At 38.6% G+C, this 15,828-nt stretch overlaps 1 protein-coding gene across 1 annotated transcript in view; it reads left to right on the top strand.

The window, feature by feature from the left end:
* Stx7 (syntaxin 7) overlaps positions 1-15,828 on the top strand; it is a 32,374-nt gene that overhangs the window by 546 nt on the left and 16,000 nt on the right. Inside the window, exon 2 of the mRNA XM_013026876.1 lies at positions 6,250-6,400. Within this exon, the coding sequence (XP_012882330.1) occupies positions 6,316-6,400 (85 nt within the window). The 5' untranslated portion in view covers positions 6,250-6,315. The remainder of the gene's footprint in view (positions 1-6,249; positions 6,401-15,828) is intronic.

Here is a 15,828-nt window from a genome sequence, read left to right as displayed (position 1 = left end):
CCCGCCCCAGCCCCGGCGGCGCGGCCGGCTGACCTGTTCTTCACGTGAACTCAGGGTGGAAAAAAATGCTTTTAACTTCTCCTGCAGAGTAACTGAAAAACACGGCCTTAGTGAAGGAGCCCTCTGCTCCTGCCCAGAAGCGCTTTGTGTCTCCATTTTTCTTCCAGTCAGTCTGGCGTGATGACTTTGACAACATTGCTACTGTAACTGACAATCCCCGCTCTCCCTCTCCCCCTTCCTCCTTCCCTCCCCCTCTCTCTCTTCCTCTCTTCCCCTCTCCCTCCCCCCCTCACTCAATTAACCTTGATATGTGCCTTTAGTTTGCACAAACACCTTTATAATACAAAAATATTTCAAGAATTTTCATTTGCCTTTTGTTTTCTAGGATCAAGTGTAGACCAAAAAAAAGGATAAATGCCCTTCTGGTCAAATGTTACTATATATTTTTTTTCACATTTTCTTGTGCCTTTTGTACATGAAATTTCATCACTTCCGAGCATCATGACTATGGTTATATATATATATATATATATATATATATATATATATATATATTTTGAGGTTGCCCACAGTCTGGAAAAAGGAAGTGATTATGAAATGCTGTGTTGCCCATAATGTTGGAGGTGGATGCCCGCCCCTCCTCCTCCCCTCTGTCGTTTTCCTGCTCTGGGATGTTCTGTGAGCTACATTCTAGGCAGACACTGATAAAAATGTTAATTTGTGGCTTAGATGAACCTTTGTAAACTGCTTTGAGAAGTTGGCCCCAGACTTGTGACTAGTTAAGGATTAGGTTGTGATTCTAAAGGGTCTGTAGAAGTTAATGTGATATCATATTAACTTCTTCAGATAGTTTACTTACACCACTCCTAATTTTAAAAAGTCAATCTTGACTTTAGTCAAACTGCTGGTGGTTGAAAAGTAAATCATCTGAAACACGTGTAATCTCAGTAAAGTTTGCTATGGTTCAATGTACTTTGAAAGTTTAATGCATGAAAGGGGTAGGAGAAAATCTTGGTGCTTTATAGCTAACTGGTGTGGAATAGTAGAGGAACCAAGCTGCGAAATGCAGTGGATGTAGTTTGTCTAGAGAGTACTCATTGCAGAATGAACACCCTTGAATTAGCTGAGCATCTCTTATGTACTGTGCTCTTGGCCATTTCCTGTTTGTATTCTAGAAGTCAAGATAGGTAGTAAGATGTATGGGAACTGGATCATTTTAAATGCTGACAAGTATTATGGAGTAGTTGTGAAGCTAGGAGAACAGTGGTGTGGCAGCAGTGGTGACTTCCTATTTCTGATCACGTGTCTCTAGCAGGTGGATGTAGGAGCCAGTCATATGAACAACATGGGAAGAGCCTTTTAGAGATAAGAATCTATACCCAGAAAGGTGCCAGGTCTTGCATTATTTAGATCCAAAGAAGTCACTGGAATTCACTGTTTTAGAATGATAATCTTTACCTTCAGGCTGGGTGGGCATTCCACATTTGTTTAGCACCTGTCATGTAGCCAAGTATGAAGACTAGAACAGGTCCACAATACAGACAATCACATCTCTCCCATTTTTAAAGGACATGGTAAAGAGAAATTCATTATTTTATGCTAATGTTTATGATTAAGAAAATGAAACTGACCTCTTTCTTTTCTCAGGCTAGATGTATGAAGTTTATGCTTACTGAAATCTTAAGGATGCCATACTAGTGACTGGGAGAAGTTTGAAACTCCGAATTCTATATTCCCTTTGTTCCTTCTTGAGAAAGAAGCAGCCTTGAGAATACTCTTATTATGAGTATTTCACTTTGATCTTCCTTCCCCTTCTTTCTCTTTATATGCTCATATATCTTAATAGAAATAATTACTGGGATGGTGTGTTGAACACTGCCTAATAGAACTTTCTGCTGAGAAATAGAGTATAAATGAACTGGCCATGCTGTTGGCCACCAGCCACATGCCATTTCTGAACACTTGAAAGCTAGCTTATGTAACTTTGATTTAACTCAATTTTCATTTTTTTAGCTTGTGTAGGTAGTAACAGACTATGAAGTATAGATAATAAGTTATGATAATTATCCTGATCAGTGACACTAGGAATTCTACGTGAGCTTTCAAGCAGAGTACTTCTGTGCACAGCAATCCAGGCTAGGGACTAGGGAGGAGTATAAGAAAGCAAACATCTGAAAAACTTAGCATTAGTTTAGCTTTCTTGCATTACCTTAAACTTTATAGTTAGCTGTTTATATATTCATTTATCTATATATTTTTGTGGTAAAGTTGGCCATTTGGCTTACTTACTTCTCATACTGCATAAGGAGAGCCAACCATTGTTGCCTTTTAGGTATCATTTATTAGTAAAACAATTCAGAAAAGATGTGTACTATTCAACAGTGTTGCCTTGATCAACTCACATAGTTATCCTAATTTAGGAATTATAGATAGCCAAACTTCATATAGGTCTGCAGAAGGGTAGAACACTTGGCTTTTTCAGTTGAGTTGATTCATCTGTACTTTTGTGACGCAGGAAGCAGTATAGTCTAATGTTTAAGAACATAAGAAGGCCTAAGTTTAGTTTCAAATTTTGCCTCTTTGGCTTATGTTTAGTAACTTCCTTCTTCTAATTATGCCTCGGTTTCCTCATGTGAAAATCACTATGGTAATTATACTGACCTCCTAGGCATTTTGTAAGAACCAAGAAAATGAATGTTAAAAGCACAGTATGTAGAAATAAGTCCTTTTGCAAATTGCATTTCACTCTTCAGTCATAACTAGGCTGAAGTATAAATTGACAGGACTATGATAACACTCTCTGGTTGGGTTGGGGGGCGGGAGGGGAGGTGTTGGGGGGGGGAGGGCAGGCTGCAGTGGCTATGTGGTTGTATACCTCTGATGATGCAGGCTTTGTAGTCACAAGTGCATTATCAGAACTTTCCCGTGTTGCATAGGGAAGTGCTTGGTTCCTGGTTGTGTTATCTCATTTTAATCCTGGCAAAAGGCCCAGATGCTAAGTGTCTTGCCCAAGGTAGAGATTTCTAGTTGCCCATTGCACTGACAGCTCACCAGGCAGATGATAAATTACAGTGTGTCTCAACCACATGTAGACACTAGAAAGAAAAGAGGATAACTTTGAGACATGGATGTGAGATTCACTTGTTTCCATGGTTGAAATGGAGCCATGCAGGTGGCAAAGCCCCTAAGGGAGTTCATTAATAAGAAACATTTTCTCATTGACAGTGTGTTTGTGTTGGTTCATAAGCAGTTTTTCTAGAGATATAATTGGAAAAAGAAAGAAGGCAAGATAATCATTGAGTAAAAAAAATATTGTCTTCATCAACATGGTGGAATACTACCTGGCAGTGAAAAGGAATGTGGTACTGATACTACAACACAGTTGAGCCTTGAAAACATGAAGAGTTAGAAGCCACCCACAAAGAACATATTTAAAGAACACATGTGTACAATCCCAATTCGTACGAGATATACAGAATGGCAAACTTATAAAGCCATAAAGTAGACTGGCAGTGTCCTTGGCTGAGGTTGGGAAGAAATCCAGGATGGGTTTGGGTTTGGTTTTTGCAGTAGTGAAAATGTTCTCCAAAGTGTTATGGTGCTAGCTACACAACTGTGTTACTATTTTAAAAGTTAATTGGGTTATGCACCTTAAGTGGAGGAATTGTGTAATATTTGAATGATAGATTAATAAAGATTTTTATATTTAAAAAGTTTATTAGCAGAAGTGAATGAAGGAGCTTTATTGTTAGATTTATAGCATGTATAAAATGCACTTTGATCAAATTCCCCACAGCCATATTACTGACTCTTTTACATTGCTGACCCTTTTAAATCATTTTGGGGGGTTTATAATACTATTTCCTTAGATTCGTTTAATATGCTGCTATAAGCACCCTGCCTACCACCCTCTTCTTTGCCTTCCTCACTGCTGATTACCTTCCTGCCTAGTCCCACTTATAAAGCCATGTCATACTATTTTCTTTTTGAGTCTAGATTCAGCTGTATATTGGGTAAAACATACATCCTTATGAATGCTATTCTTGTTTTATAAAGGATGCAAAATTGAGAGACCCAATTGGTGGTTTGTAGGATGCTCAGAATGTCAACATGATTGATTCCTCAGGTCTAGACTTGTTCTGTTTGGGCCACAGCTCTTCAAGTGGCTGCAGGCCCAAGCCCAAGGCTTCCTCGAGGAAAATTAAATTACGTCAATCTGGGGTCTCTCTCTCTCTCTCTCTGACTCAGTTCAGAGATAAAGTAAGCCCGTGGAACATAAAAATGAGGAGCATCTAAAAGTTCCCAGGTCTCTTAGATAGCCCTGCACATTGCAACCTGCACCCGAGTCCCACACATGGAACCGGTACTGTGTTTCAGTCTCAACAATTTGGCTGTTGTACTTCCTCCCTCCCTGTCCCTTAGGACAAAGACACAGCCAACTCCATATCCTGAGGTTCTTTATCTGTAGATTAAGCCAACTATGTATCAAAAATAATTCTTAATTACTTCTGGACAGAATTTGAAATTTCATCGTTCTCTGAACAGTACAGTAGAGCAATTCTTTACAAAATATTAACCTTGCACTGGGCGTTGTAAGTAATGTAGTGATTATTTAAAGTATAGAGGAAAATGCTTGTAGGATATCACAAATACTGCTTCAGTTTATGTAAGATACTTGAGCATATTACTATCTTTGGGGTCTCTTTTTTCCTCCTAGCATAGTAATCTCCAGTTCCTTATTGTAGCATATTCAAATTAAACCTAGGAACAAAACCTTCCCTCTTCTGTGACAACAGAGTACTGTTGTAGCAAGCTTGAGTAGCTTTGGAATCGGAACCCTGGGGTTAAATCCCACCTCCACCAGTGAGTGGGTTATTACTTTGGACAAGTTACTGAATCTTTAGAAGCTATCATTTGTTCATCATTGAAAGAATTACACTGTTTAAAGAAGAGGTGGTTAAGTTAGACACTATTTCTCATTTTACAATATGTAGTAAATGTTAGGTCATTTCTCCTCCTTCTTTGTTGCCTCCCATGTACCCCAGCCATGAACTGACCAGGCAGCTCTCCTTCCTTTGGTATGCAGGTGCCTGCCCTGCTCTTCCTGCCTCGCCTTGGTTCTCCAGTGCAGTCATATCTAATTATTGCAATCTTAACTTTCAGTTCCACAAAGACTTTCTAGACAAGAGTAGTGGTATTTTCTCTTATGTAGTCCATCACTTTTGCCTATCACATGACCATATATTGATTTATATTGGATTTCATTGGTTTATATATCTTTTCCTTTCTCCTAAATGACAAGCTTGATTTGAGCACATGTTTTTGTTTGTTTTTGAGACAGGGTCTTGCTATGTCATCTAGATTCAGATACTGTGTCTTTATGTCTTGTTTATTTTGTTTAATATATCCCAGGTGCTTCTTTTAATGGTGGGGCATGTAGCAGGCTTTCAGTAGAGTTGGCTTATATACATTGTCCCTGACAACTTTGCAATATTCCCATGTAACTTATTGAAAGATGAGTATGGAAGTAGGTGCTACTTTTTGTTATGTACAACAGCACCCCTTTATAACCTTTCAAAGCCCTGAGTGGTATGGTGTGCATTGAAGAAGGAAGAAACTTTATCTTCCCTTCCTCTTGCAGCAGCATCCCAACTTTGCCTTCTACCCTGAGATGCCAGCTGCTGCAGAAGAGTGATCCAGTCTCCTTGCTTTGTCAGAAAAGTGTCATGAATGCATTATAGGACATTGTTTCTCTTATCAGTTAAGAGATAAGAGACCTGCTACTCATGTGTTCCTGACCTGCTTCCTGTTTGTTACATTAGATAGAATGAAATTTCTGGGGTAGCCCAAAGTTTGTGTTGTATTTGATACTTAAATATTCTAAACAAAGAGTTGTTTGAACTGTTAGAGAAATACAAATAGCATGGGAGCCTTGCCTTATACCTAGCTTGAAATTGTATTAAGAAGAAAAGTATACAAACAAAATTATATATATATATATATATTTATATATATATATATATAGCACTTAATAATTTTTCTTGGGGAGATCAAAAAGTTTCAGAAGGAATACGGTTTGAGCTTAGCTTCCATCATAAAATGTATTGTTGAACATGTTTAAGTTAAGTAAGTTTTGTTATTAAATGTTTTACATTGCCAGGTTTTAGCCTTGAATTCACATTGGTAATTTGGAAAATGTAAGCCATTAACTTTAATGATACATTTGTGTGATTTTTATGTTTTTTTTAGGTGACTGCTTAGGAATCCACACAGTACAGCAACATCTGATGAAATTAATCAGTCAGCAAATCAGCCATGTCTTACACTCCAGGGATTGGTGGGGACCCTGCCCAGCTGGCACAGCGCATCTCTTCCAACATCCAGAAGATCACACAGTGTTGTGAGTAGAGTGTCACATTGATTTCACTCTTCCAGTTTTGACGGAACATAGGCACACACAGGGGAGGTTCATAAAACCAGTGATTGAGAGGGAGAGGAACATTCCTCTAAGAACAAATTATAAAAAGTAGAACTCTTTGGAATGAATGTAAAAGATAATTATAATGAAAGAGGTAGCTCTGCATTTTCCTGTAGAGTATATGGACAGGCATGGAATACACAATTTCATTAATGAAATGAAGATTTAAAAAGATGATTTATATTTGCTTTAAACCCTTCTGATTCTCAGTGAGATTGAGGAATATAGGTTTATTAATAAAATTTGACTTGGTATTGATTAGTGTAATTGCTTAGAATTTTCTGACAATTTCAGTGTGCACAATTAAGGAACAGGCAAGAAATAAGCAGGCATTTTCGCTCTTTTTTTTGTTGATATACCGAAATACGCAAGGATAGAAAGATTATAAAGGAAATTACTTAGCTCAGTTTGGGAAATCAAACACATCGTACTGACTTTTTTCAGGTTTTGGTGAGGGGCTCAAGGTAAAGAGATCATATGGCAAGAGAGGAGGCAAGAAAGATGGCTGAGGAAGTGCCCATGGGAATAACAAGAGCATTGGTGTCTTCCAATCACCTCCCCAACACTCGCTGCCAACAACACTTGGGGGATCAAACCTCAGCATGAGCTTTGGAGGGGAAAAATAAACTCAGATCATACTAGCATAGGAATGTTGGAATCTAATGAGACATGTATAGAAGTTAATAACATGAATTCCCCACAGATTATCCCTTGCTACACTTGTCAGAGACAGTTCATTAAAAATTATTGTTACTCAGACTGTCTATACAAGTTAAAGGAAATCATTATAGTAGATTAGAGCCTACAGCTTTGTTTTTATTTGTGTTTTTTTTTTTTTGCCAGTGTGGGGCTTGAACTCAGGTCTCAGGTGATGTCCATGAGCCTCTTTGTGTTCAAGGCTAGTGGCCTACCACTTGAGCCACAGCGCACTTCCAGTTTTTGAATAGTTAATTGGTGATAAGAGTCTCACAGGTATATTTCTTCCCAGGCTAGCCTCAAACTGCAATCCTCAGAGCTCAGCCTCCTGAGTAGCTAGGATTACAGGTATGAGCCACTGGTACCCGGTATTTTTAATTTCTTAATCACACACCACAGGTTATTCTAGTCATCTTACTTGTCAGTATTTAGCTATTAGTACATTTTTTGAGAATATTTTTTTACCAGAATATTAACATCATGCTGAAATACAGAATGTCTTCAAGTGGTCATAGTGTTTTGTAATTACTAACTTCTTAACAGTTATGAATCTACCTGAATGGCTTAAATGAGATGCCAATGTGTTTTGGAGCCAAATGATACAACATTAAATTATAGATCCTTTTAGAATGGTACCAAAATACCCAACCACGTGAAATAACCCTTATTCAGAATTGGAGTTAATTCATCTTTTCCTTCTCTAGTAGAGGAGCATGGAATTGAATGGCACTGTAAGGTCTTCCATAGCAGGCAGTGTAAGAATGCTTCATCAAGACTTCCAGTCTGTTAGACTGTAATCTTAGCTACTTAGGAGGCTGAGATCTGAAGATATGGTTCATAGCCAGCCTGGGCAGAAAAGTCTGAGACCCTTATTTCTCTCTATCAAGCAAAAAGTCAGAAATGGAAATATCGCTCAAGTGTTAGAGTGCCAGTCTTGAGCAAAAAAAACAAACAACAAAACAAGAGAGAGGGCAAGGCCCAGTAACAACAGACCAGGAAAAAACAATAGAGAGACAGGCGGAGAGACTTGTTCAGTGTGTCCCACAACATGAGCTTGGACCCTGCCTTGCTTTTCCTTGCTGCAGTTATGTTCTGAGTTTGGTCCCAAAGGAGACTTTCCTGTTTATGACTCTCTTGCTTCTAGTGATGCTGGTTTATGTCAGATAACTAACTCTACCTATCCGTGTGAAAAATAAGAGAGCTTATAATACACATGTAATTTACACATGTGAAAATGATCTCTTTCAAGGTAGCCTTCCTCCTAGGAATAGGAATTGAACATATCTCCTGTGCTTGCAGTGCTCAATGTTGTCAGGAGTTACAGGAAGAGGATGAAGAAGGCTTGTAATGCACTGATTGTAGATGCCATAAGGTGGATGCATTAGATATTGTATGTAGATCTGAAGTAGGAGATACTGGCTAACTTCAATGAGGTATTACTCTCAAAATACAGTTGATTCTAGCCAGATAAGAAGTGATAATTAGGCCGGAATTGAATGGTCATAGTATGGTTTATAGAATACAACTACAGTGGAATGTAAGGAAATTTTTGATTGTGTAGGGGTATCCCCCAACTACTCTGTATTTATAACTATTAAGAAGATAGGGATCATGAAACTAAGAGAAGGATGCTATTCAGGAGACAGGAGCCATGATTCTACATGAACTCTCTACCTGTGTTCAAAGTTCAGCTTGAGAAGGAGGAAGGGCTTTTGAAGAATCTAAGTCATTAAGGGATGTCTTTGCCCTCAGAATAAGTAAGAGCACAGTTACTGTAAGTGACCAGAAATTGCTCATGTACTTTTGAGGTCTGTCATTCCGAGTTTTAAACATTGGAATAATGGTTCAGAGTGACTTTCACTTTTGGTAATTCTATCTTGATTTATTAAATTACAAATGATTCTTTGGGCACATCTTATATGCTGGATCTGTTTTCAGACGGTAGGCATCCAGTAGTAAACGAAATCTAAAGGGTCCCGATAACACGTAATTTAGAACAGAGTCAGGAGTGACAGATGATACAAAGATGAATAAGCAATGCAGTAGCCTTTTTGAAGACAGTCCAGTTAGAGTGAGACTGGTGAGAGATCAAGTATTGGAGCTGCTACCTTAGCTTAGAGGCTCCTCATGGAATTGAAGGCATGCTGGTGATGAGGAGATGCAGGAAAGAGCATTTTGGAAGGTATTGCTGGTAATGAAAACCTTCAAGTAGCCCAGAAGGTAGGAAAAAGAAAAAAGCATTGTGTCCAAAGTCCAGCACTGGAAATGAAAGTGGATAGAGAGGAAACCTGAGAGGAGGCTGAGTGAGTCACCTTGGGCTGTGTAGGCTGCATGAGGAGTTTAGATTGCATTCTAAAAGGCAGTGGAGAACACTGGAAGCTTTTAAGCAGGGAGGAGACACGTAAGTCCACTTTGCAAAGATTGTGTTGGGTACTATTTGAAAAATAGACTAGCTGAATGGGGGCATATACTGGTGGCTGCAGAAATCAGTTGAGAAGACATTGGCTTGTCACCTTTAATAGCAATTAGGATGGAGAGCAGTAAAAGGTGTGTTTTGGAGCCAGCAGGACTATTGATGAGAGTCACCTGTGGTTGGGAAAGAAACAAGGAATTCATAACTGCAAGACTTTTGCATTGAGTAACTAAGTAGATGGACAGAAAAAATCTTTGAGACTATCTGCACCAAAAGAAAGGGAAGAGCCTAAGAAGGACTGAACAAGGAGATAAGAATAAAAGCAAGATACACTGGATTAGTAAATGTTTCAAGAATGTTGAGGAATCTTCTGTACCTAACGCTGCTGAAGGGCAAAGATAAAGTCGAGAATTGGATTTCACAAAGTCCTAACATTGACCAGATTGGTTTCCTGTCCATATGCCAAGTGCAGAGGGAGAAGGAATTGTTTTATCCACCTGAAAAGATTTCATAGAATTCTGCTTATGCTATGGACTGCTTTGCTACATCTCTCTGCTAAGGAGGCTGAAAACCTTTTACCAGATTTTCATATGTCCTGCCAGAACAAGTGATATCAGCATTTAGTAGGTAATTACTAGACTCTGTCATGGAATAGAGTGAGGGTCAGAACAGTAAAGCCAGATTATAAGGAGAGTAGAATTGCAAAAGAAATGGCAGGAACTGTGAATGGGTGGGTGGTTTGCCGCTGTAGGAAGTGTGATACACCAGTGTGGTGTAGATGGGTAGAAACATGGTGGGCAAGGAGAGCAGAGCTCTTTTGTGAGTGGCTATGTTTTTAAGGGAAATATGAGGCAAAAGCACCACATCTAGTATGACTAGGAAATAGAGGCTTATGGAAAGAAGAGACAGTGGACTACTTACATTTTTAGATTTAGATTGGGTGATCAGTTAAAATCTATCTTACTCTCCTGATAAGGATTGTTCAGAAGTCATGTAGAAGTGAAAGGTGGAAGTGTGAAATTTCAGTTCACTTTTCTCTCTTGTCTGGTAATGCTATTAATACAGGATGGATGTGATTGAATAAAGGGATGGGGCACCACAGTTAGGGGTGAGTATTTCCATTTTTGAATTTGTGTCAAGGCAAATGATCTGATTCTACAAAAGAATCTAAAGGTTAAAGACTTCCTGAGTATATTTAGTGGAAAAAATTTATTTTTGTTAGGCATCACCAGATGAAAAGCTTATAAAATATTGGTCATATAAGTTAGTTTATAGCAAAGAAGAGAATATCCACCAAGAAAAAAATTTCAATTCTTAAGAGGAACCTAAGAATAATAATAATAATAACACACAGTAAGATTACAATTTTATTTTATTTTATAACTTGACAGTTCCATTTTGCAAACAGGATATTAAATGTAATTTAATATTAAATGCAAAATATTAAAGACAATCTATAGTATCAAGCTTTTGACTCATTAGTAAAGACTTTAAACCCTATTCTACTGATGTAATTTATAGTAAACAGAATATTTAGACTAATTTTTACATTAATAATATGTAATAGGCATGTATTATATATTTCTATTCTATGCTTATGTCAAAATGTGACTTTTAAAGAATAAATTAAATTGGTGTAACAACTGAGAACGTATTACTGATTTCTGTGTGCATTTCAGTATGGACCATTACATAACTAAACAAATACTTTTAACCTCTGGAAGTGTTGACGCTGTCAAGACACCTGTGCCCTCCGTGCTCCATCCTGAGCCTGCAGCATAGACATTATTCTCGCTCAGAGCCACACCCAGCATCTAGTCATTCTAATCTGGGCTTCTAGGCAACCGTTCTCAGTAGACTAGAGTTGGCATGCCAGTAAATTTGTTATCCCAGGTGTAATTTTTGTGCAGCTAAGAAATAATTGTGTATCTAAAAAGTACCTAATTAGTTTTGAAACTTTGATGTTTAGAAGTAACATTTTTATTAGTGGTAACTGGCAATGAGACATACTGTCTTCTACCTTCTGTGACATCCCTCAGTTTATTACTTGAGGCAAAATCCTACCTATGATTCATAGTATAAAGATAAAAAGCTTTTGTGGCATGCGATGTCTGAGCCTATCATTGGGGTATACCAGACAAGGATGCTTTCACATGCACCGTTCATCTTTGTCTAAATGTGAACCACTGTCTTTAGAACACACAGAGAAAAGTTAAGTTTTTAAAAGAAGAACCAGTGAGCTGGTTGCTAGTGGCTCACGCCTGTAAACTTAGCTACTCAGGAGACTGAGATCTGAGGATTGTGGTTCAAAGCCAGCCTCGGCAGAAAGTCCCTGAAACTCTTATCTCCAATAAAACACCCGAAAACTGAAAAGTGGCACTGTGGCTTAAGTAGTAGAGCGCTAGCCTTGAGCTGAAGAGCTGAAGGACACCACCCAGGCCCAGAGTTCAAGCCCCATGACCGACAAAACAAAAAAACAAAAACAAAAAACAACCAACATTGACATTTCTAACATAATAAAATCAGAAGTATAAGATAGACGTATAAGGCTGGAAAGGTGGCTCAGTGGTAGAGTGCTTGCCTTGCATGCATGAGGCCCTGGGTTCGATTTCTCAGCACCACATAAGCAGAAAAAAAAAAGCCAGAAGTGGCACTGTGGCTCAAGTGGTAGAGCGCTAGCCTTGAGCTGAAGAGCTGAGGGACAGTGCCCAGACCGAGTTCAGCCCCCATGATCGCCCCCCCCTCCAAAAAAGTATATATAATTAAGTAGCACACAGATGATTAGTATATTGTTCAATGAATTTGCCATCATACCACCACACACATCAAGAAATAGACTATTATGACGGATGACCTCATGATCACACCCCTTCCACATCCCTTTTCTCTTCACGGTTTGTGGAACCTGTCTGAGTAGCTGTAGGCCATTTGCACCTTGACACATGACTGCACTGACGGGAAGTAGGTGTCTTGGCTTCTGCAAACTTTTCTTTAGAAAGCAGCCTCAGAAGTCAACTAATTTTCCTCAGGATTGAGAGGTGTCTTTCCCCCACACTGGATTGGTCCTTGGAGATGAGAAGGCCGTTTATAAGAAAAAGAAATGTAGAACACATCCCCCTCCCTCCTGAATGCTGTCTGCAGGATCTACTTCTATTACCACACATCTGAAAATAACTGAGCATTTTTCTCCTTTAAGGAGAAAACTCCAGTAGCTAGCTTCACTTTCATTACTTATTTTCTCCTGCCTAAATTGTTGATATGATGTAGATAGGTATGAAACTCATTTCTTATGCTGTGGAGTTTTGATGGTGAGTGACAGGTTTTCAGTGACTTTCCTTCGTGGTTGAACATGATGGCTGTTTGTGAAGGAATGGGGTGAATGCTTCCTGTTCATTTTATAAATTAAATATGTAATCCGTGGTGCCAGGTGCTTCAGGAAGCTTTTCCCTTCACTGTTCCTGGCTAAACCATCGAGGCATGGACTTTCTTAACCCTGGTGTGTAAAAGCCCTTATATTTTGGTAGTTGATGACTTCCCTCCATCTAAGTGCCAGTCCTATGGTGCTGCATGCCAGCTTGTCCATTTCTCTTCATCTGTTCTCTTCTGTTTCCTTAGATGACTGCAGCCTGTAAATTATTCTCCCTGCTTCCCTTCAGGTCTGTCCACAGTCTTCTTCACAAAGTAGCTGAGACGAACTTTTAAAACTATAAATTAAATCATGTCACCTTACAGCTTAAAACTCACCACTATAGTACTTGTAGCCAAATGTGAATACCCACCCTGCCCATACATTTTCTAGTCAGATCCCTTTCTCTCTGACATACACCAGGCCTTTCTGCTTCTTGAGGTGACATTTCCCCCACAAAGCCTTTGCACTTGCTCCTCTTTGCTTCAGATGTCTTCCTAGATGTAATGGGCTTCCTAGTCATGTAATGGGCTTCTGTTAGGCATTATTTCTCTCAGCACAAAAGTCAGCTCTTTAGCAATAACTTCCCTGAACAGCCATTTTGTTTCCTTCAGTTATTTCCTCACCAGCTTGCTTTTTATATAACGCCTCTATCAAAGTCTTATTATTGTTATCTTTTTTGTGTGTTCCCTGCTGAAATGTCAGTCACTAAGGGAAGTGTTTTGATATGTCTTAGCTACAAAAGTATTTACACATAATTTTTTAATGAAAGTAAGCTCATGCTATGTGTATTGTTTTGTTGCTTGTTTGTATTTCTTTATAGTGGCTGGATTTTTTATATTATTATTAACTAGTCCTTTGTTAATGGACATTTTATTCTAAGACTGTGTGTTAGAAATTTGGGGAGCTTGCCACTGTATGTTTTCTTCGCAAATGAATCTCTGAGCTCTGTTTAGGTCAAGAGTAGTGCTGACCATGGGATCAAAGTTCCCAGATGAGTGGGATAAAGCCACACTCTGCAAAGGCCAGGCCTTCATTACTTTTGCTTCCAATTCACCTTGGAGCAGGTGAATGTGGTGGGTCCCTGCAGCAAAATAAGAGCGCTGAATATCTTTGCTAAGACAGACAGCTTGAAGTATTCTGGGCCTTTGGATCCAAGTATTGTTTATGTACAAGTCTTCAGATGGCTTGTTTTATGTTTTATTGTTGAGCACCAGGCCCACAGAATTAACCCTTTGTTAATCTACAGTAGCATGAAACTACCCTAAATTTCTACTTTGTTCACCTTTCTGCCTTTCTGCCTTTGAAGTATCTTGGAAGAAAATCAAGAAGCACTTTAACGCATTCTGTATTTGTGACAGTGTTGCAAAAGTGGACATGTCTTGCAGGAATTCTGTGCTGGGAAGCAGAATGCACTTAGAAAACCACAGACATGGCCTCTGAAGGCAGAAGCTTCCAGAGAACTTCTCCACTCTAGACTTGAATAGAAATCCCACAGCTTGTATCAGTGCTTTGACCACCAGGATGATAACCTGCTTCCTGTTCAAGTCACAAGACAGAGCAGGAGACAAGAGAGCACATTGTAAAATAGCCATGATTATTTCAGTAGCTCTTTCAGATTCTCCAGGAAGTGTTTCCTCTTGTGATAGGCTTTGTAGAGTTGCAACATACTTCTGTTCATATACTAAACAGACCAAGTTCACATGATTTTGCTTAGAACACTTTTTCTGGATAATTTACATAATTTTCAACTGACTAGATATTGTAAATGACACTTTACCTCTGAACCTGTTCAGTGAGCTTGGATCCAACTCTAAACTTACTAATCATAGAGTCTGTATATGGAGACTTCTAGCATTTCCTAAGTGTTTTCACGTGATTCATTCGTGTTTACTACTCTAAACCTTTAATATAGTTAGAGAGGTTAAGAAAAGTTTGTTCCTTTTAACATTGAAGTAGATTTTTCTTTTTTGTCTTTTCTTCTTCTTCTTTTAACTAGTTCATTACACATGTGTCTCTGATGTGCACCTGGTACATATAGATCACTGTCAGTAGCTGAATCTCCTTTGAGACATAACTTTTTTTAAAATGTTATTTTATTGTAAAGATGCTGTGCAGAGGGATTATAGTTACATGAGTAACGCAATGAGTACATTATTTGTTCATCATTGTTACTTACCCCTTCCCTTGTTGCTCTCCCACTATCCCTTCCCTCCTCCCTCTCCCACACTCCTCCCCCCCCACCGATGTTGCAAAGTTCATTTCCAATATACTGTCTGTGGGTGTCATTGTTGCAGTGGGTCATCCTGTGTCCTTGTTTCAGCATTTTGTTATTCCCCTTCCCTTCCCCAGATTACACAAATGTATATACAAGATGCAGGTTACCAAAATCAAGGACAGTGACAACAGGGGATATACCATAGCGAAGAACATACAAAGGAAACAAAAAAATCACACAGTACATTTAAAACAACAACAAAGACCTCTTGTTTCCATGTACTGGGGTTCATTTCACTTAGCATCATCTTATATGGTCATATGTACATAGCTTTTGAGCTTTTCAGCTCATCTGATAAAATTATCCTATATGTAAACTAATTATTGCAAATAAGGGAAACCATGGGACCTAAATTTCTTTGGGACTGGCTTTCTTCATTTAATAAGAGTTTTTCCCAAGTCTTTCCATTTCCTAACAAATGGGGCAATGTCATTCTTTCTGATGGAGGCATATAATTCATATATATATATATATATATATATATATCACATTTTCTTGATCTATTCATCTACTGAGGGACATCTAGGTTGGTTTCATATCTTAGCTATCGTGAATAA

The sequence above is a fragment of the Dipodomys ordii genome, unplaced genomic scaffold, assembly GCF_000151885.1.
Source record: "Dipodomys ordii isolate 6190 unplaced genomic scaffold, Dord_2.0 Scaffold97, whole genome shotgun sequence".
NCBI lineage: Eukaryota > Metazoa > Chordata > Mammalia > Rodentia > Heteromyidae > Dipodomys > Dipodomys ordii.
Note: the sequence above shows the minus strand (reverse complement) of the source record. Positions and strands in the feature narration are given on the sequence as shown.